Consider the following 23,725-nt stretch of genomic DNA (forward strand, 5'->3'; position numbering starts at 1 on the left):
GTTACAACTAATACAGGCAGGAATCTATTGTAGGTGAAAGAACCAAACTAATCCTCAAACTTAATTGATGATTAGCATGCTACTGTGGTATGCATCAAGAACAGGAATTTGATGCCCTCTCTTTGTTCAAGAGATTCCAAGTTAATATGACTTTTCAAGAACCACATTGCCTCCTTAGTACGGACATAATATTCAGGAAAAAAAAAGTGTTACCATGCATATAAATAAGATTGTGCTGAAACTTGAGCATTACCTTCTGAACATGGACATAATAATAAAAAGGACAACAAAATAAGGAATATGTTCAATTCTCAACCAAAATTTAGGGATTTCTAGCAAATCCAAAGAACTCTTTTACAGCAGCTACCTTGTTCAAGATTTGTTAAATTAAAAAGCTCTGCTGATATGTTTATATTTACAGTAAAATGAAGAACAGGCAAATGGCTAACAAATTTAGAAAAAGGTTTTAGAAGAGGTTTGGATACAAACATGATATGCTACAAATCCTCCATAACAACAGTTGTTTTAGTTCTCTGAGAATATTACCTGCTGTGGTAGGATTAAGTATTGTCTCCAAATCGTTATCTCAAAAGTGCAGTATCAGATGATTCCCTCAGGTAACTTTCATATAACTTAAATGTCTGAGATCACTTAGGAACCTGCACAAAACTTCTTCACTGCATAGACTAAGCAAAATAACCAGCCTAATAGTAAGAGCTCCAAAGATTGCGTTAAATACTTGCATAACATAAAATGAGGATTTAACCTCTTCTCTATGCTGTACATAAGGAGCATAGGATAGGTGCAACAATGTTTTGTTCAAAACCAATAGTATGAATCAAGAAATCCATGTGCCCTTTATCTTATATAGACAAAAGCAGTATCACAAGAAGCCTTCCAAGGACTTACATGATTTCTTCATCAGTGAGGCCAAGATTCGCGACCTACTTCAACCTCTTGTCAAGAGTTTCTACGTTTACACATAGCATGTCTGTATCCTTCTTAAGCATATCTTTGATTTCATCTTCCAGGATACCAATAGTTTTCATCAGCTTCAACTTCTTTGCCACATTACTAGTCAGATTGCTATTGATTAACAGAAGCTCTGGAGCCTTCTTGATAGCTTGGGACAGATGGGCTTCCAAGCCAAATAGTAAATTGCAAGTGATGAATTTTATGATTAAGGTCTTTCTCAAAACTTGAGCCAAGAAATCTAGGATTTCAGGATATAACCATTGTTGGTTCTTATCTACTAAGGCCTGTTGTGGTGAGAATATCCACTTTGGGCTTCAGAGTTCAGATTATCCACTTTATGTGTAAGGATATTTGGTTTTACTCTTGTGACAGTCCCTACCTGGTGTTGAGTGAATCCCAAGTCTCTGAAAAGCTGTAGTACTTGTCGGGCTTTGTGAGGGAATTTGCATCATAACCAGGTACCTAACATGTCCATAGATTGTTGGCAGTTGAGGGTCATAAAACCCGCACTCCTTGACTAGGAATTTAATAATGTTATCGTTGAAGAGATGTCTGTTTTTTTTCTTCTTGTGGGAAAGATTGAGTTGGGGATGTAGCCTGATGCATTGATATTGAGGTAGAGAATATGCTGCACGCTTTTACAATGATATGTTTCTACAAAGGTGGTAGGGTCAATCTGAATATGTTGCATGCTATTGCATTTAAACTGAATGGAATGCTAGGAAATGTATGATTTTCAGTGTCCTCGTCTGGACAAACTTTACCTAAAATAAGTCATCCATTAGCTTGCTTAGTTTAGTATGTAATGGTAATCATAAGTTGTATCCACTCACTCTGGTTTAAATTAGTTGCATCAGTTATTGACAGACGTGAGGGTATGGATATCTGAAGTAGTGGTCCTTTTTATTTACTCTTACTGTTGTGTTTTATTGATGCAATGTTCTGCTTGCTTCTTATCTAATTCAGTGGGTTATAAAATCTGACAACACATCTCAGCGTATTATTTTTCCATATCACTTCTTGGTATTCTCTACAATACAACCTAATCTGGAAAGTTGATTATGGCTTTCAGAAATTGTCAAGCAGGTTTCTGTAACATTTCATCATTTATTCTTTTATCACTAGTGTTAAGCTTGTTAGAGACTTTTAGAAGTATATATGTATTGTCACTTTGACCTGTATGCTGCCAGGAACAAATCTCTAATATCAAATCTAATGTACCCAAATTGGGGTATACCTGATATTTGCCCAAAGTAACAACTCTAAAACGTAATTTCTTTAAAAATAGAATTTTATAAATAATTATAAAATAGCTATTCACCCTTGAAAAGTAAATAAGCAATTAAGTTAAATAACATCACATACTTAAGTCTATAGCTACATTTCCAATAATCAACCACAGTAGGGGATTGGAGAGAAGAGCATGATATCATGCCCAGAAAATTCTAAGCCCAAGATATGACACCCCGAGGCCCCAAGTGTTAGGAACCCTTGTCCATCCAATATAGGGTAGCTACTTAGATGGGGCACCACTCTCTGCTCTCCCAATCATGTATCCTTACTAACCCATACATGATTGCTTCAATTCTTTAGATTCACCTCCAAGATCTAACCATCCTAGGGATTGGTGAGAAATGCACGATAGGGTGCCCAGAACCTTAGTTACTAGTTCGAGTTCGATGAACCGGTTTGTCGGTATGGTAAAATTTTGGAAAGGGGTTTGGGTTCATTCGCACAAAAACATGTAGAATTTATAAAAACATTATATATATACATATTTATGAAGCCTAGAAGCATGAAATAAAATTAGAATGTTGCATAGTATCATAAAATCATATGATTTGCCAATAGTGGCATGTTGTGATGGTTAAATTGTTGTGTTGTTATCCTTGCCATCAAGGTTCAAATCTCATGGGGATGAGGTCCCCTGTTTGTGGCCTCACTTGTTCATAGCTCCAGGTCAAAGCGTTTACCCCTCTTTCAAAAAAAAAAAAAAAAAATCATTTTGACTTCACTCAAAATTGCTATTTTCCATGTAGGTAGAGTCGCCATCACTGCTTCAGAAGATTGCTTCGACTATGTTTTAAAAAACCATGTTTCAATGTGTTCAGTGAGGATCAGACGATGTTGGAGAGTGTTGTGAATTGAGCATTGGAAGTAATGAAAATAGTATCATTTCCATTAGCCACTTCTAACAAGAAGTATATTGAGGAGGCACTCGTTTTGGGACAAGATTCTGCATCATACAGAGCTGGAGCTGATCCATTCACAATTTCACAGCAGCACAAAAACTTGTGCTGTTTGGGCATAGTTGGGAAGGACAGGGCCAGTAAGACTTTTCTACTAAAATGAATCTTCAAAAGAGACTAGGTACAAAGTCTCTTTTGCAATGACTTGATGCTTTGGCTTAATTTTTCACAAAATCCATCTTTTGGTGTCCTGAGAAATGATCTTGTCGAACAAATATCTCTGAAAGTAAACAAAAGATTGGACAGTCCAGAAGAAAACATAGTGAAAACTTTGTTGAATGAAACCATGCAAAAACATAAGTTTTACCTGTTTCTAGATGATCTCTAGGAAACAAGTGCAAGCTGGTTGTTGGAGGAACTGTGTGTGCCTCTCTTTCATAGCTCAAGTCCAACATTATCATTTCCATCACCAGAAGTCAAAAGCACAGAGATCAATCAGAGTTGTGTGTTTAAAGTGTTTTTTTAAAGATTTCTATAAGATGACACTCTTAGAGAAGGAAAATATGCACACAAAAAAACACTTTTCTGCCATCCGCGGGGCTAGTGTGACCAAGTTTGAACGTGGTTCAATCTGTGAATGAGCAGTTCACCCAGGTTCGATCAGCAGAGGGACCAGTTTGAACTTGCTCTGAATTTCGAACCATGTTCGAACTGTACTCAGACCAAGTACCAGTTCAAACCCTGGCCTGGTCTGGAGGGTGTATAACTGAACCAGGGTAACTAAGCTATTTAATATTTATTATTAAAATTATAAATATTAAATATTTATATAGAGATAGATTAGGGAAACCCTAATCTGCTCTTCCCTACCTTCTCATGCAAACTTTATCATCCATTACAATTTCTACACATGTTCAACTCTCACACAAGGGCATAACATTAGGAAACAAATAAATTCCTTAGTTGCCGATTCGTGACACGAATCCGATTCGGGCACGTGAATCGGATCCGTGGATTCGGGATTTTTCTTTTTCCCCAATTATGATTCGTGGAGGATTCGTGCATATATATATATATATACACATACTAAAAAATAAGAGAAATATACATAATTCTAAAACTAAATCATTTCATAGTATGAATCTATGATTCTAGTATGCATCTATGAATCTAGTATACTTGATCAATGATATTGATAATTAATCTATTTTCACAATTATAAAGAAAATCAACACATTCACATTGAATTATTGAAAGTGAAAGTTTGTAACATTCAAAATATAGATCATTAAACTTAAAGTTTATAACATGATTTACTCATAAAAGAGTCAAGAGTCAACACTAAAGTTTTTGATTTAATCATCAAATGGATTTTCAAGAAAATCCACATCAGAGGGGTACTGGTGAGCTGCAAGTGCTGCATCTGTATCAGTAGAGGAACCCAAACCACTAGTAGTAGAGGGGATTGTTAACTCATAATCCTCCTCCTCATCATCCACATCAATCAAAGTGGATCTAGCAAGATTCTGGATGGTCATATCTAAATCAAGAGTCTCGGGTGCTACATCCCAAAGCTTTTCGGGCCCCTTCTTGTACTTAGGATCCTTCTGTGACAATAAGCGCAAATTGTTGTGAATGAACACAAGGTCTTCTGATTTTTTTGGAGCCAACCGGTTGCGTTTGACTAAGTGGATAAAGGAGTAAGTACTCCAATTCCGCTCAGCTATAGAAGAGCTGGCAACCTAAAGAGAAATTAAAAATTATCAATACAACAATCAAGATAAATAAATTAAAAAATAAATTCAAGGAATTGAGAATGTTAACCTTAAGCTTAATTTTACGAACTTACTTGGGATAGGACCTTTATGGCAAGAGGTTGGAGATACGTGAAGGCTTGCCCATGAAGGTACCACCATTTGATGGCACCCATCCTGCTTTGGTCTGCTATGGCAATAGGGTGGAAATCCTCACCTGAGTTGAAAGTAGCAAATTCACTCCTCACAATTGCCCTAATCTCTGGATCTTGGAATATCTTAGCTAGTGCCCTCTTATACCCATCTGCAACCTCTGCATCTCTAAATGGTGGCACTCTACCTGGAAGGCGAAGTACATCTGCACTATAGTACCTGGGGATAACAAAAGACAATTGAACACTATCAAATATCAATAGCACAAACATTGGATAAAATAAGCACAAACATTTGATAAGAACTACAGTACCTCGTGGATAGAGCATATGCAAGGAGGTGCAAAGGTGTGGTCATCTTGTTCCATCGATGATGAACAATTTTTTCCACCTTCTTGTAAAGGGTGTCCTCAGGATCATTCTCCCTCCTCTATATGACCTAAGATATGAAATATGAATAATAATTATAATTAGTGAATATGTCAATTTAAACTTTAGAATCTAGATATCTCTCAAATAAAAAATTGTTGTAAAATAGCGTAAAACTTACCATTTTAATTTTTTCCAACATACTATCCATGGAATCATAAATATCCCCAAGGCATGGCTCATCACTATCTGCGAAGCGAAGCAATGCCATTATTGGATCGGTGATTTCCAACACATAACTCACAAGACCCCACCAATCCTCATCTAGTATCATTCTTCTCACATTTAAAGCCCTTGCTATATTGGAATTCTTCCAAACGCCCCATTGGGGGCTAATGACCATATGCTTCAATGCTTCTTTTACCTTCACAAGTCGTCTCAAGACGATTGTGTGAGAGGCAAAGCGGGTTTCAGCAACCTAAGAACATGTTAAACTGAAGTTTATAAAACATTTAAAAATTAAAACATGTTAATGTAAACAACAACAAAAATTAATAATTGTGGAATCCAATAATATTCAATTATATATTAAATATAAAAATTTACCTTCAATAACTCCAAGTCTGAGAAACTCCTAAAAATTGCTTGTGACATGTGGTGATTTGTCACAAACATTTGAATCTCTTCAGCTTCCTCATATATCCTTTTCACCCAATCTATTTCAGTGCCAATTGCTTTCATCACTAAATTGAGAGTGTGGAGGGTGCATGGTGTCCAAAAGATATGATCATATCTAGACTCTACAATTATGCCTGCAATCCTGCAAACTTTTGCATTGTCCGTGACCACTTGGACAACATTATCAGGACCCACTGACTCTATGGCATCAATGAGAATGCGTGAAATAAATTTTGCATCTTTCACTTGCCCTTCACAATCAACCGCCTTCAAGAACATTGCCCCCTTAGGGCATACAACAATAACATTCATCAATGGACGGTTTCTACAATCTTTCCACCCATCCGAAATAATAGACACACCCGATTGAACCCAAAAATCTCTTATTGGTTGAAGTTGAGCCTCTACATTTTTCCTCTCATCATGTAATATGGTAGTGCGCAACTTCTCATAACCAGGCGGTTTGTAATCATGGGTTGCATCATTTATTGCTTCCACCATCTCCCTAAAATAAGGTGATCTAGCAAAATTAAATGAAACACCATTTGCAATTAAACAACGTCCAACTTTGTGATCAGCAATGTTTCTCTTTTCAATTTGGAATGCCCTATCTAGTGGGCCTCTCTTGCGGGTGAGTGGAGATGGGTCTTCATCTTCATCATTTGTAGTTGGCATAGGCAAAAAAGGATGTCTTCTTGTGTTTGTTTGATTGGATGATGGTGTTGGTATATTTGTTTTTTTGGAAGCACCACATTTTGCTTTTGCAACTGCTCTATCAGCATCATCTTGCTCTTTTGCTAATGCTGCTATTTGTCCAGCTGGTAATCCCTTCTTATCACTACCTTGACACATGTGAATTCCTTCACCTGCAGGGCCCAAAAAATGTAGTTTCACTCGGGAATAGGAGCTTCTATGTTGTATGTTGCAAAAATTACATTTCCATACGCATGCCCCACCCCCAGGACATTGTGCAACTCTTGTTGTGTGTCTCGATAAAGGAGACCCCTTATCAATTTTGAAGCTTGGTGATGCAGCCCCACCCCCACCCATTGAGCCTTGACTACTCATTGTTCTATTCTTGCAATCTAAAAAAAAAAATTGAAAGAAAACCATGCTTCATACTTGCACAAAAACTTGAAAATTTGGAAAACTAAAAATAAATCAATAATCTATAAAAGAACTCAAGAATATGGTTGAAATGCATACCTTAAACACTTCTTGCAAGGTATTTGAAGCTCCACAACCGATCTCCTTCGAATCCAAGCAGTTTACTTCAAACTAGCAAGTATGAGAGAGCAAAATGAGAGAGCAAAATAGAGAGCAAATGAACTTGCATTGTGATTTAGAGGATCGTTTTTAGGATTTAGGGCCTTTAGGTAAAAAAAAAAAATTAAAAAATGAAATTGGGCCCAAGTTTTTGTTTCTTTATTTCGTTATTGCCGCGGATTCACACGGATCCACGCGTGGATCCTCGAGGATCTGTGCAGGATTCGTAATCCTGCTTGTGGATCCGTAAGGATCCGTGGTGCAGGATTACGAATCCTGCCCAGATCCTCACGGATCCATCCGTGGATCTGGATCTGAATCAAACCCGAGTCCAGATCTGGTCATTTCCAGGCGAATTTGGTAACTAAGATAAATTCCCAATTTGCATTCATAGTAACATGCATGGGAATTCATAGAGAGTTTCTAAGCAAAATTAGAGATATGGGCCATATGGCGCATCTGATGGATAAGGTGAAACTATTTGTAGCAGATAGAATAGTGGGTATGAAAAAACCAACAGCAGATATTTCATATTACATATGATTTAGTAAAAGATTTGAGTATAGGTGATAAAAATCTTGAATTTAGGGCAAGATTTTTGAAAAATGTCTGCAATTCCTCCTGGATTCCTTTCGGGTTTGGCAGGCCAAACCCATAGTTTGTGGGCTGGACCTTGTCCAACCATAGGGGACCACATCAAACCCATAGTCTGTGGTCTGGTCCTTGTCCAACATAGGGGACCGCATGTGGATACAAACCTTGGATGAACTAGACGAGGACCTCAGGGTCCTAAGGTGAGGACTTAATATCCTAGAATGGAAATTAGAAGTTTGATTGAGTTTAATTCAGGAAAGTACTGCTATCTATAATATTGTAAGAAAGTGATTGATATGCCATATATGGTTAAAATTTTCATTTATTTGTTTATAAATCTGTTAGGAAAAATTGATTTATCTGTTAAGAAAGTGATTGGTGTGTCGTATATGGTTGAATGCTCCTTGGTGCAATATTATTATACAGAAGTACAAACTCTGTACAAAAAATCTGAGATCCTTTTTTTATTGGAAATGGCCATTAAACATATCAACACAGAAAATAATATTTAAAACGGGAAATTCATGCAATTAAAAGATATCCATATTGGCTAAAATGAAATGGTACTATTATCCAATTTTGGAATGATAGTTAAACTTACCCTAATTTTGGAGTATTCATCTTGAAGATTTAAGAAGACAAGCAATTAATTGGAGAATGACAAAGATGGTAGATATTGGAGTCGAAAACCTTGACTCATTCTCAAAAAAGGGACAAAGACCTGTTGTTGTGTATCCCTGACATAATTCAACTTCTATTGAAAGAAGTCTCAAATAGAATCTTCAATTCCATTGTAACAGACAATGGACTTATTTGACTAGTGCAACAACAAACTGCAACTTCATCTCAGCCTAAAAAGTTATTCAATAGAATCGTCTTAGCTCCAACCACAACCATAACATAAGGGGAAAAATCACTTGGATGAGAATTAAATTGCTCTATTGGCTTGTCATTCACGATAAGATTCTTAGTTTTGAAAATCTCTAAAAGACGGATTATTAGCAAGGGCCTACAACAAGGCAATAGAGATAATCCAATATCTCAATGTCAAACAACACATGCAAAACAAAATTGGTTGACAATGGTGAAGACAGTGGGCTCCAATCCAAACTCAAGGATGAATATTCATAATCTAATGAATAGTTGTGCTAGAAGGAAAAGTTAAAACCAAAAAGTAACATATTTGCCTCCCACACGAGATAACCCTATCCATTGCAGCATAAAATCAATGAAAAAAGGAACAATAATATTTTCAATAATCGCCATCATACAACACAAAAAATCTAAATCAGCACCCAAATCAACGATAGACCTCCACCTCTCTAGAAATTGAATCCAGATCATCTCCACCACAATTAAAATCAATCCATCCTCATCTTAGAAAGGCCTACCTATAACATTGATTAAAACTCAATTCTAATGGGGTTGACAAAGACAACCCAATGAGGCATCTCTCAAGGGAATGTTAAAAGTATGGAGCTTGTTACATCCCAAAATTTTGACCTAATTTTAAAACTTGCTCATAACTGTTGGATTTAACGGATTAATCTTTCATGATCATGTGAAATAGGTAGTTATTTATATACGTTGCATTAACTGGTAATGAAGATGGTCATAAACCATTAACTGTTATTTGATGTTAGCGGTTGCTTGATTTTGAAATTATGATTAATAATTTAAACTCTTTTAAAATGTTGATATGAAATTATTATAGAACTGTTATTATGGCGGAAGTGTTTTCATGGGTGATTGCAAGAGAAGATGAAGGGGGGGGAAGCATTGCTATACGGGATCATCGGAACGGGATGCTCGCTTAGTTCAATCATCAGGATTGGCAGGTATGGCCTTAAACTTCTTTGGTAAGGACCCAACGACTTGAACACATGATACATTTGTGGGACCTGCATGAGCTATTAAGAAAATAATCTAAGAAAACATTAAATGATCTAATTAAAATATAAAACATACCTCAAGGGATTTTAATTGATCTTTCATCATTCTATATATATATATATATATATATATATATATATATATATATATATATATATATAAAAATGAAATGGCACCATTATATTATAATAACTTAATAAAATGATGTCACCCCATTGATATATTTACATGAACGTATGTAAATATATATTATAAAAATAAACCGAATTATAATTTTTCCAACTCTTTCTTCCAACTTTTTTTTTTCCTTTCTTTTCAACTGATTAGCACTTGGCAATTTGAATTGACAAATAACCTTTTATGTTACGGAAGCCAAGAAGTCACGGCTTGCTCTTTAAAATGGAAGCCGTGAGAGGAGTCGGGCATCATATATCTCGCACACCCGGCTACGTTTTCCTTTACTCTCTCCACCATCCTTAGCACTCGACTTCATATATTTTCATGTGCCAAAATCCTCTTTTATTCCAGTCTATACTTCCATTCTCAAGCAGCATCTCTGCCGTATGTACTCATCTCATTGAGGAATAAAGTATTTTACACTTTAGATAGATCTGCGACATCTAAAGAAAGGCAGATTTCCAATCAATTGTAAGGCTTCAGACGTATTAAGAACAGGTCATGTAATGTTATTTCAATATCATTTTATTACTTTCCATAACAGCCAGTTAGGCTCACAAGACTCTTTTCTTTCCAAATTTAAATCATAGTTACAATATGAGTTTTGCTGCATACTCCATGTCCTTTGTTATCAGTCCTCTTCTTTAAACTTTCATAATAAATTAGATACAACCCTTATGGAAGCGTTTTTCCAAATGCAATAAAATCTGGAATGAAATATACTATCCAATGATATTCCCAATTAGTCTCAAGAACATAATCTTTATAGTCACAGTTTGTGATAAGCATACTAAGCAACGAATCCTTCTAGAATTTATGCATAGAGCAGATTGCTCAGGAAATCTCGGACACTTGGGACTCACTGGCTATATAGCCAAGTAAGGTGAAGAGGTGGAATAAATCTGCAAGAAAGCATAAGAGAAATTAGACATGAATAACTTAAATGAAATATACTTAATAGCTCATGCTTATCCCTGTAATGAAACCTGCTGTCAAGTCGAGCAGTGGTGATCAGGTCAATGAACCCATCTGAAATCCTTGGCCAAGGCAGTTTAAGGCATGGTTTACATCTAATGATCACTTGATGTCAGTGGTGCCAGTTATGCAAGCATGTCCGTTTCATAACTGTGCGGACATTCTAAACACCAGGATACTCAAGTGGCCGGACTAAGAACATCCCAAACCCAATCCCAAGGTAGGGAGGGTCTTTCTAATTCAATAGAATGTGTGGGGATAAGTATGGTCCGAGGTTGGGAAGTTAAGCCTATGTCAATGCTTCTCCTCTCACCAAAGTCGAGGCTTGCACAACCAACTAAAGACCCTCCGATGATTCTTGTATGTTCTTTCCTTTTTTCCTTGTTAAGCAATTACTTACTTGTATGACGAAAGGATAATTGATCTTAAATATAGTTATTTTCAATTAATCATTAAACTAGTTATTTTCAGATGAACATTGATATGGTTATGGTTATTTCAGTTAATTGTTAAAAACAGTTAATGTCATTTGAAAAGGATTTCAGTTGTCTATTTATGAATGTTGGAAATTCTTTGTTTAAACCGTCTTTGTTTTCGATATGAAAAACCGTTTGTTACAGAGCTAACATTCCAATCTCTAGCTACTACCAAGTTATTAAAAAGAGTACCAAGAACTTTGTTGAGTTCCTATTTCTAGTCTTTGGACTCCAACTACTTATCCTATAAAAGCCACTCCATTTGTCAATATAAGTCAACTCACCAATTCTGATCAACATGCTACAAAAGCTTCTCAAATAAACAAATGATAATAACTAATTATAATATCTGAGAAATGCTCACTTGCTAGTATATGGAGGATAAAGGGAATGGTATTTTGAATACTCTCAAGACTCTTAGGAAAGCTCAAATTAATCGTGTGCATGTAAAGCGGGAAAACAACAAAATAGTTGACATGGTGACCAAATTCACACCTACAAGCCATCCGATAAGGTTCTCCACATTCTTCAATTCTCTCAAAATATGCCTACTCAACATCTTCAAGTGGTTACCACAATGAAGCTCAAAGTCATCTTGGAGGCAATAATCCCAACAAGGATGGCCATGAAAGCTACATAGTGAGGAAAACAATTCAAATGACTCCACAATTAGTCCAAATGTTATAAAAGTGAGCTACACTTTACAAACTTGTTTAAGCCATAGACACCATCATGTTTATTCCCTCAATTACCATTTGTTGCACCCTCCCTTACCCACTTTCTTTATGTGGCTTTTCTCTTTGATTTCTCAACCATAATCCCAAGTCCACTGCATCCCCATCCAACCCTTCCAATTTTCTAGACATAGGTTCTAGTGAGTCCACATTGTTGACCCTACCCCCCACACCTTATCCTTGCTATCATATATGTGAACAAAAAAAAACTTCAAGCCAATTCAATCCCCACCACCATACTTCCCATTTCTCGTCTATTATCTTACCATCCGTGATTCAATTTCACCTCAACTTTCACATAATCAACATTTCCACCACCTCTTTACATGGCTCATATATACCATGGCTCTTCCTCACCTCTTGGTGTGTAGATGCAGGTTTATTAAAATAGAAATGACATCTTCATCCTTGAGCACTACACTTATAATCAGTGTAACACGGGGACTCGCAACCACCTCCCAAACCTCAAAGTACCCGTCACCAAGATGTCCCCGCACCAGGTACTTGCGCACCCCAGTACCCCCACCTCCACCATTCTGCAACCATGCTTCTGCTGGAATGGGTACTTGGATTTCTATTTGATTTTTTTTTTTGAATGTTACTATTGGGTATGTAATATGGTGAATGTTCAATTGTTCTAGTTCATGTTGCAATTTTGATATGTTAAAGTATTTTAATTTGGTATGTTCTACTGAAACATCATTTCATAACAAGCATTTCAAGTTCTATATGCATACTATACACCATCCCTCCCTACCCCATCCTCCCCTTGCCACTGTCCCCTGGCCATCTCCTATCGTCCCGAAAATGGGGCCCATTTTCTCCCCATCCAGGGAACTCGTCCCGGCGTCCCCTATCTTGACATACCCCAGTATTGGGGTAACATTTCTTATAATTGGATGTAAAGCAGCATACAAATAGTAGCTTAAGTATTTAATGCCCCTCTCCTTAAGGCTATAAAACAAAAAATTCCACCAAAAACCCAAAACACTCGAGTGCAATTTGTCAGGATTTGCTACAAATTCTCAAAATTAATATCTAACTACATAGGTCCCTATCCTCTCAAAGAATTAGTGAGTAAAGCCAATCTCTGCCTTAACCCTCTTACCATGCTTAAGATGTCACAGGCTTGTCCATAACCCCCTATTTGCAATCTAAGATGACAAAACAACATCAAGCCCTAAAGAAGAAGGTCTCTAAAGAAAAATAAAAAAGCATTCACTATCATGAGGAAAACAAGAGCTCAAGCACATAAGAAAGGAAAATTGAAACCAAGGAGTGATTTTCTCTAGTTTTCATCCTATGTAATCCACTGAGCCAAAGCTCCATATAAAGTTTCTCCTCTACATAAGCTATGCCCACCCTACTCAACTAAAAGACCTAATATACGCCTACAGCTACAACCATCCCTCCCCCACTAGCCCTCCATGGATTCATTCCAAATCTTCCTTTCTACTCATCATCCTATGAACTAATTTCCCCTACCTCATCAAACAGCCCTTAACCTCCAAAGTATCCACCTCCACACCTACCTTTCAAGCTTATAGAGGGACTTTTTGCCACTTCAAATTGAACATCATAGTTATATACAAGTGAAAATATTTTAGCAAAGTTTTTCTCATTGATAGATGCAACAATGAAAAAGCTGAAATCCATGATGGGCACAAATGCACTCAATCTTTCTATAAATGCATGAAAATTAGCTTTCTCCTAACAAGACACATTGTAAACAGAAAATCTCAAACCCTCCAAAATCTTCTAGCAGACAACCAAATCTTCTAGCAAATAACTACTAGTGGTTGTTGTTTTCCAGTCATCTGTAGGTAGTTGTAGCTGAGCTAAAGCACATGAGGAGAAAATGGAGGGTTTAGTCACTCAAGAACGGGCACAGACATGGAGAACAGCAGAACTATGGTTCATGAGCTTGTCAGTTTCTGCAAAGGAATAGGTGGAAAACTGTCAGACAAATATACTTAACGAATGTCAAATCAACAAGTGATCTACCTCGCAGCCACCAAAGGACTGGTGCTTGTTGACAATATTGTAGATCAAGAAGATAAAGAAGGAAGTCCTAAGCACATGCTACCAAGAAGACATGTAGTTTCTGATTTTGAATCATCTGCTGGGCATCAGGTTGGTTATTTTTACTCTTTTATGCAATGCATTATTCTTATAATTGAGGATATTTGAAGATGATATGGTCGAAGCTGATTCCAACAACAACCGTTGTTTAAAATACTTTCATTTAACCTGACAACTACACTGTACAAGATTCAAATTAGAATTGCTGCCTTGTTTTCCTCTAGCTTTCTCTTTTTTTTATATTTGAACTAGAATTTGTTAATTTGAAGGATCTTTGCAAATGTAATAATATTGCCGTTATAACTGATATTTGCCAAATGCAGATCCCAAACTCTTATAACCATAAGACTAGGAGAGATGTCTCATGAAGAGACATGTCTTTAAGATTAATCATTATTAGTTAATATATATTAACAATATAAATCACAATATAACATACGATATATATATATATATATATATATATATATTAGATCCTTTTTGCAGCATAGAATATGGATACTCCCTTTTTAGCTCCGTAGCAACTCCAAGCTCATGGGCTTTGACAAGCCTATTAAGGTGGAGAGAATCAGGTTAATGCTCAAAAAACCAAACAAGGTAACAATCCGAGGGGTGATGAGAGTTTTAGGAGAGCAATACATCCATTGCCCCAACCAATGGAGAACAAATTGCAACATTATGGCCATGTTTGCAGCGGTAGCTCGTGATATTGTAATATCCCTTTCCGGATATTATCTCGTTTCCCCCCTTTTTAGAATATTTAAAACTGGATATTGCAGATGTATTACGAAAACAATCGAAGATAGTAGAAGACCAACCAACATATATCTAGAACTCTTTATGAATGTAATATTTGGATGTATTTATAAGAACATGCAATACGAGACAACAATAAAATCAAAGACTTCTCCACCAAATAACAATTCGTTATTTCCAAAATACATTCAATATGTCAAATATATAACCAGCAACTCTTAATTCTTAAAACAACGTTATTGCCTTATACAACAGCAATATAACAACCAACAACTTAAAACGTTATTGCATTATACAACAACAATACAATAACCAGTACACAAAGAACCAATCCTAAATACAGATTTAACAGCCAGATTGGAATGATAGGAAAAGAACCTGTAAGCGCAAAATGAAACACTTGAAGTGATGTTTGCCGAGACAATGGGTTTGCATCCACTGCCTGCTAGCACGAGGGGCTATGTCCTCCAACTAGCTGAAAGCTGAAGCTTTCTAAGACTCTCAAAGAGAGAAATCTGAAATGAATAATAAAATCAAGCATATCCAACAATGAGCCACTTTCTCCTTTTAAAACACAAACCAAGACTCTTCGGCTCCTCTCTGATTTCATCTTATTCCTTGTGGCTCTTCAACTTCCCTAAAGCATTATGTCTTGTTCGTCCTTGCCCCTTTGTCCTTAATATAACATTAAATCGACCTTTTTAATATTTTGAGCCTAAGTTTCAGAGTCAATTTAATATCGCATGAAATAAGATTTCAATATTTTCTAATGTTACAAAAGGGAACATTACAGATATCTATAGAGATAATGATCTGGTTCTAGAGTTATGTGTAAAGGTCTTTTCCTCTAAACTCTAATATGTTCTTGATGAGGCCATCTGGAATATAAGAGGAGATCTGACTATTCCCCTAGCTGCCAATTACGGAATGATCTATGTGAGAGGTAAGGAGGTCCCAACCTACCCTATCATTTTCACGGAGGATGAGGATGGTTTTTGGGCTGCCCGCCCCATCTTTGAGAGAAATCTGCATTTTCTGATCCACTACCATGGTGTCCTCGACCCTACTAACCTGAACTGGTGTGAGGATCATTTTAATGATGATGATGTTCTTGCAGATGAAGCTTTGGAAGATGCAGTGGAAGAAATTCAGGAGGAGTTTAAGGAAGACTCTGACTAGTTTTAATAGTCATTTTATGCTTTAATAGTTCTAAGCCGATGACTGATATAGCTTATATTACCACTTATTATTGCTAAACTTCATATCATACTTAAGAAGAGTGATTCTCCAAAGAATTTTTATTATAAATATTAATACCTGATATTACTAACAGCCTCCATGCATCAAAATATTATTATTTCTTGTTGGCTTTCCTTGGCTTTTGCCAACCCACAGGGCGAGCTCATCACGACCGGGAACAAGTATACTGTCATCACAAAGAGAAACTGATTTCAACAGTATAGGAGCAGCAGTGTTAAACAATGTTTGCCTAAGCTCAAAGGGAAGCCTTTTACACAAACACAAAGTCTCCCCAAACATTGCATTTTTACTATAGTAACAAGGAAAACAGGATTGATGCAAGAAATGAGAGGAAATTGTATTAATAAAAACAGTAAGACAGATAATATGCCATTTTTAATTTGTAAAAAGGGTGTATGCCTCCTTTAAGAGCCTCAATAGGGCATTTGTATATTATATAGGACTATGGTCCATAGCTATACCGGGGGTTTTCTTAGCCCCATTCTTTTTCCCTCGGTGCCTGCAACTGAATGAGGCAAAACTTTTGCAAAATTTTTATGATAATATAATACATGGGCATTTGTCTTTTACTGATCAAATATATATATATATATATATATATATATATATATATATATATATATATATATATATATATATATATTTAAAATTTATTTATATAATATAATATATATTTATAATATTATATATATATGTAGTATAATTATAATATACATACATACATACATACATACATACATACATACATACATACATACATATATATATATATATATATATATATATCAGCGTTACAGGACTCGGCGAGTCCCGAGGTGAGGTTGCCAAAATGAGGTCAGTGGCCTCTTGCCTCGGACTTGGCCGAGTCAAGGAATTAGCTGACTTGGCTAACTTGCCAAGTCTCATCAAGGAGACTCGGCCGATAGTCAACAGCCAATGAAGGCAGAAAAATTTTATTTTATTTTTTTAACTTTTTCGGGTATGTTAATGTTGAAAAGCATATGCTAGACCTAAAAAGGTCATTCTATCACTTGCAAACACAAAGAGTTAAGGGAAGAGTATCGGGGTTTTGGGAGATAAATTAGCAAATCAGTTGGCTCTGATCTATCAGTTGCTGATTGTTTGTGCCACTCTGTAGCTTGCATATACGCATTGAGAGGAGTTAAAAGAAGAATTTGGAGGAGGCTTCTTCAAACTTGGGTTACATTTCCATTTTTAAAGCAAATTTGAAGAGGCAAAGTACATTTTTTCTTGTTATTTTGCAAAATTCTTTTACATTCATGAATCTTTTTTATTTGCATTTGTTTGGACTCTTTAGATTTGTTTCATTTTATGGTGATGGAAAACTTGAAAAGTAAGCAGCCCTAGTGTTTGTAAATTGGATTTTCTATATTTTAAATACTTTTTTTTTTAATTTATGGTATATTGCAGCAGCAGCAACATCATGTCTCAACCTGAAAGTAGTGGAACTAGGCCTAAAACTTACCTTGATGCTGACCCTAGTGTAGTAGCAAGGGATAGGACTTGGAAACATGCTATTCCTGGGCATAAGAAAGGAGTTGTGACATGTTGACATTGTATGATAAAATATAATGGAGGAGGCATTAATAGATTGAAATATCACCTTGCACATATACCAAAACGTGATATCAAAAAATGCAAGGCAGTACCTCAAGATGTTATGCACGATATGCAAGCTATCTTAGAGGAAAATTTAGAGAAGGAAGAATTAACAAAAAAGCAACAAGAAGAGATGGCACATTTCATTGGAACTAGAAGTGTAGAGGGATCTTCAAGTTATCAAGGACATAGTCACCCTCCAATTCCACCTTCTACTACTACTTCTCAAACTGCAAGCATTGGGCTTCGAGTGCATAAGCAAAGATCCTCACTTGATTCCATCTTTGTTCCACGCTCAACTTCAGGTGCACAATCATCACTTGAGAGCATGGCTTGGAATAAGGAGAAGCATAAGCAAGCAAAGTTGGAACTTGGAGATTTCTTCTTCTACAACAACCTTCCATTTAATGCAGCAAGGTACTTATAATTTTAATTTTCAATTTGTATGTCTTCCCTTGCTTGCATAATAAGTATGCTTATATTGTATATTTAATTTGTTTTAACTTTTAGGTCTCTTTATTGGCAAGTTGCCATAGACGTTATTACTATTTGTGGTACGGGGTTCAAAGCCCCTAATGATGAGGAGCTAAAAGGTCCTATTTTGGCCCATCGTGTTGCTGATGTAAAAGTTGAAATTGAGGAGTAGCGTAAATTATGGGTCACAAAGGGTTGCACCATCATGACCAATGGTTGGACTGACAGAAGAAATAGAACACTACTGAATTTTCTCGTCTCCTCATCAGGTAATTCAATAATAAATATTGTACTTAGAAAGTTAGAATTTAATAACTTAATAGTAAATTGATTGATCATTGTGATTGTACTAAATTTCTTTATTTTTCCTCAGGTTCCACAGTGTTTTTTAAATCAATTGATGCCTCGGGGAAGACCAAAAATGTTGAGTATCTTTGTGAGGTAATGGAGGAAGTGTTGGAGGTGGGTGAGGGGAATGTTCTGCAAATTGTGATAGATAATGCAGTAAATTATGTTGTTACTGGTAAACTTCTTATGGAGAGGCACCACCACGTGTTTTGGACCCCTTGTGCTGCCCATTGCCTTGACCTCATGTTGGAGAATCTAGGTAAAATTCCTTGGATAAAAAAAAGTGTAGAGCAAGGAATATTTGAAAGTTCATATATAATCATGCTTGGGTCCTGAACCTTATGAGGCAACACACAAAGAATAAAGAATTGTCTCGTCCAGCGATCACTAAATTTGCAACAAATTTTCTCACATTGAAATCTTTTCTTAATGCAAAGGCTGGTTTGAAATATATGTTTGTATGTGAAGAGTGGACAAATTCATCATATTCAAAGCTCAATGCAGTAGTTGAGATGGTTGATCGGGTTTTTGATGAGAGTGGCTTTTGGAAGCCCACCAAGGAGATTGTGGAGGTAATTTTCTTTTTTGTGCTCATTTCCATTTCATTTCACTATTTTTGTTTAAAGTTTTAAACACTTGTTTATGTTTATTGACATTCACATTGTTTAGTTTTAAATAGAAAACTTAAAGCTTAATGTTTTGTTTTTCACAATAATTATAGTTCATAGAGCCTCTTATTGTTATCCTACGAATTGTTGATGAAGAGAAGCCCTCAACGTGTTACATTTATGAGGGCATGGATAGTGCAAAAGAGGCCATTCAAACTTTTTATGCAAGGTATTATGAAAAATATGGTCTCATATGGGATGTCATTGATAAGCGATGGCACAATCTACTTCATAGGCCTATACATGTAGCTGCCCACTTTCTTAATCCAGCATACCAATTCAACCCAAATTTTAAGGCTGATGAAGAGGTGTTGAGTGGCCTCTATGATGTTATAGAGAGAATGTCACCTGATGCAACTGTTGGAACAGTTATAGTCCGTGAGATAGAGATGTATAAGAGAGTACTGGGAGACCTATTTTCATGAGACTTGTGCAAGAAAAACAGGTCAGAACTGATGCTTGGTAAAATATATAATTCCAAATTCTAAATTCTATTTTATTACCACTTTAGAATCTAGAATCTAGATTGATGAAGTCAAATTTATAAACCTTATTTAAAATTTCGTTGTTTTAGATGTATGGTGGGAGATGTCTGGCGATAAGGTGTCAAATCTACAGAGCATTGTAGTTCGTATTTTGAGCCAGCCCTCTAGTGCTTCAGGATGCAAACGCAATTGGAGTATGTTCGAGCTTATACACTCAAAGAGGCACAACAGGTTCACAACAAAAAAATTGAATGATCTTGTTTTTGTTCACTACAACCTTTGCTTCTGCCACAAACAAATTTTGGACAGTGACACATCTCCCATTGTATTAGAGAAGGTTGATATACAAGCAGGGTGGAACACAGAGGTTGATGATCCTCTCTTCAGTGATGAAAACTTAGAGTGGGTTTATCAATTTGATCGAGAGGCAGAGGCAGTGGAGGATTCTAGAGCACGAGGAGACCCAATGCAAGACCCTGAGGCTGAGAGTGATGGATCTGACTCTGATGATGAAGATTATGAGGATAAGGATTATGAGGATGATCATGTCACTAAGGTTCAACCTCAAACACAAGGAGAGAGGATGGCTCTAGAGGCTTCCATGACCTATCTTAGGCGTACTCATAAGAAGACATAGGCTACTATGAGCCTTTCTTTTGATATATGTTTTGAAGTTTTGAATCCATGAGTTGCATATTCCATGAATATTGACATATTGAAGACATATGACAATTAACTTTTATATTATATTTCAAATTTCTATTATGTTATTCAGTTTAAGTAATTTCTTTCAAAAATTCGCATTTATACTTAGGTGATCTATGAAAAGTTGTATATGTGTGCAAAGTAGTTTCTATTTATCTCAATTATTGTGTATTTGATGTTAAGTGGCTAAATAATGCATGAAAAACACTTAAAATCCTTTAAAATCTTTGAATTTCATGGGCTTTTTTAATTTGTCGAGTCCGGCCGCCGAGTCCAAGTCCGAGTCTATTTTGGTCAAGACCGAGTCCGAGTCTAGTAACACTAATATATATATATATATATATATATATATATATATATATATATCAACATTGCATCTTAAGATTAAATCAATCCGACTGTAACTATAATCTTAACACGTCCTCTTAGCTAGGGAGGATTTGTTATGGCACACAATATGCTCTCAAGCATACGGAGATATATCATCTCAATGTGATATTTATGGATATCAACAAAAATCCATCAACTCACACATATATTAACATATATTACATGTGGAATTTGCTTCAATTCACTATGAGGCTAAATTTCTCAACACTCCCTCTTTAACAAAGAGAGAACTAAAGCAATTTGATTACAAGATTTGAACACCACCTTAAATGGGGTTTATGATAGATTTAAGTTATGGTGTCTGGCAAGATCCGGCCCAAAGAACCATAACAACTTTCATGGTGTTCGGAAACATCCGGCTCGAAGAACCATGATAACACTTGCTCCAACACATTTTGGTGTTAGGAGATATGTCTACTATTGATAAGATCGTCACTTTTCAAGAGTTACCTTCTGTTCGTTATCATAACCGCTAGCACTCTGAGGCTACAACTTAATGTAGTCTATTATAATAACAGGTCCAGATATTGATAAGATAGTGACCTTTCAATAGCTCCCCTCTAAATATATACATCAATGAAAAATCGTCACCTTTCATAATAATCACAACAGCATCATGTAGTAACTCACATGATACCCACCATGAACCAAGTCAGAGGGTGGATCCACCATAGCTGCTACTAGAGGGTGGAACAAGGGTTTTCACCTTAGACTTCTCTCTCATAGAGGAGAGCGCATTACAAAGAATTTCTCTTAGAACTTCTCCTCATAGAGAAGATATCATTCACAAAGGATTGCATCTCAAAAAATTTCCCTCTGAACATCGACCCTGGGAAGTCTGGTCCTCTAGTTACTTCCTCAGAAACTCTCTTCACCCAAGGATGCTCATCAAACTCACTATGAATTTGATATCAAGTTTTTAATTTTCTAGTGATAAGTCATCCCTTCCTCATGATATACATAGGAGTGCGCCCATCAACATCATGCAGTCACCCACATGTATTTCTAGACTCCCTCTAAGAATCAATCTTCTAAGCTCCTGTGTTGCCTTAAAAGAAGTGTCATACTCCCTCTTAATGTAGAAGGATCTCATAATTTCAATCATCAAAGATGTTTGCTTCAATAGCCTCACTTCATCCATCTTGATCATCAGGATCTTTGGAGATACTATCATTAGATTGAGTCTGCACCATATTTGGTATCGTGTATAAAGTACCAACCTTCTTTTCCTATAAGAACATCCTCAAACATAAAAGAAAGATCAAGGCAGATAACCCTTATAGCATGTATGGAATTACAAATAACAAAGAGATAAATCTAAAAAATAAGAATACTTATCTATACATGAAGATTAAGAATTGTCTTCTTAGATTATTTGAGAATGGAACATCTCCCCTCTAAAAATGGTTCAAGTGGGAATGGAACATTGACTATTATTTCCCCCACAATGTAAAATTTTCACTCATTCTTATATTGTTGAACAATTTTGTATCAAATATGACAACTCCTTTCTAAGTTCCAACTTGCTCTTTTCGTCCATTGAAGGTCCGAACATTTATTTAGTTTAATAGTATAAGTGAACATGGCCTTCCATTTTATCAAACTCGTCCACAATACGCCAATATCTTGATTAAGTATGATTGTGCCACATGAATGACTCTACAACTCATACGTCAAGTTTCATCCATCAAGGAGAGACTCATATTTGGTTCAAATGAATTCTTAAAAACTTCATTAACGTCTCAAAACAACTCAAATTTCCTTACAGTAACTTTTGCAAATACAAGTAACATCATTTAGAAATCATCACTTCCTCATGATGTACAGGGGGTGGGCCCATTAAAATCACATGGTCACAATGTATGAATCACAGTCCTCTTGATAGTGGCAATTTATTCATCACTCAAGAAATCCATCTCAACATTGTTCACTCCCTCTTAATCAATAAGGCTGAGATCACTGAAGATCAACTAAATAACATCCTTAGTCTTCTCCCTCTCTTACAAGGTTGCCTCTAATAACATGTCGGGCTCCCTCTGAAACTCAATCTCCCTCTTCCTGCAATAACATTCTCAGAGGAAAAGATCAAGGCAAATAGCTCTTTTGATACTAATAAGAATATTAACATTAGTTAGGATGTTAATAATTTATGTCATACTTATTACTAACAATCACATAAATAATTGTTTACTTTATATTTCCAATAGTAATAATAAGATAACATAATACTCAATCTGAACCTTTCATATTTCTATAGGGAATCAATTAATATTATATCAAATTATTAAATGAATAAAATTTAGTTCCTTCCCTAAGTTATAAAATTGATTCATTCATTCTATTGCATCATATCTCTTGGATGCATAGTAATTAAAATTATACTCTGATGCAGGAGCATCCAGAGGTATAAGGGCAATCCTGTGTCACCCAAAAAAAATGTACTTAGACTTAGTTTGTGTTTAATGTGTTTTCATTTTTGGACACCCATTTGGGTCAAATAAAGGTTCCAACTCTCACAGTTCCACTATCAGTGTGTTGGAAAATCCCGAAAAAATAGGAGCATGTAATTGGGCCATCATTTTGGTAAACTAGAAGGTGTGAATTGGTCAGATGAATGTAATTGTGATTTAGAACCTTCCAGAAAAAGAATCAAATCAAAAGGCCCCCACGGTTTGAAAGTTATTGCAGTTTTTTGGGTTTTGGAG

At 36.0% G+C, this 23,725-nt stretch overlaps 2 protein-coding genes across 3 annotated transcripts; one reads left to right on the forward strand and one right to left on the reverse strand.

Moving 5' to 3' along the window:
* Positions 1-4,380: 4,380 nt before the first annotated feature.
* LOC149555548 (uncharacterized) lies at positions 4,381-16,538 on the reverse strand. 2 transcript variants are annotated; one of them, XM_089829648.1, is made up of 5 exons: positions 16,388-16,538; positions 5,621-5,917; positions 5,385-5,509; positions 5,014-5,290; positions 4,381-4,906 (listed from the first exon to the last, which is right to left on the reverse strand). In XM_089829648.1, the coding sequence occupies exons 3-5, from the start codon at positions 5,426-5,428 to the stop codon at positions 4,520-4,522; spliced, it is 708 nt and encodes a 235-aa protein (XP_089685774.1). In that variant the 5' UTR covers positions 5,429-5,509; positions 5,621-5,917; positions 16,388-16,538; the 3' UTR covers positions 4,381-4,519. The 2 variants fall into 2 exon arrangements, with proteins under 2 accessions (XP_089685774.1, XP_089685773.1); XM_089829647.1 differs by lacking the exons at positions 5,385-5,509; positions 5,621-5,917; positions 16,388-16,538 and having other exon boundaries at positions 5,014-5,378.
* Positions 16,539-18,629: 2,091 nt separating this feature from the next.
* On the forward strand, positions 18,630-20,562 carry LOC149555549 (uncharacterized). Its single transcript, XM_089829435.1, has 6 exons — positions 18,630-18,693; positions 18,798-19,031; positions 19,241-19,344; positions 19,494-19,818; positions 20,015-20,119; positions 20,258-20,562. Exons 1-6 carry the CDS (start codon positions 18,630-18,632, stop codon positions 20,560-20,562), a joined length of 1,137 nt encoding a protein of 378 aa, XP_089685561.1.
* The last annotated feature ends 3,163 nt before the right edge of the window (positions 20,563-23,725 follow it).

This window comes from Cupressus sempervirens, chromosome 5 (assembly GCF_028749045.1).
Source record: "Cupressus sempervirens isolate cs-2001-9-10 chromosome 5, ASM2874904v1, whole genome shotgun sequence".
NCBI lineage: Eukaryota > Viridiplantae > Streptophyta > Pinopsida > Cupressales > Cupressaceae > Cupressus > Cupressus sempervirens.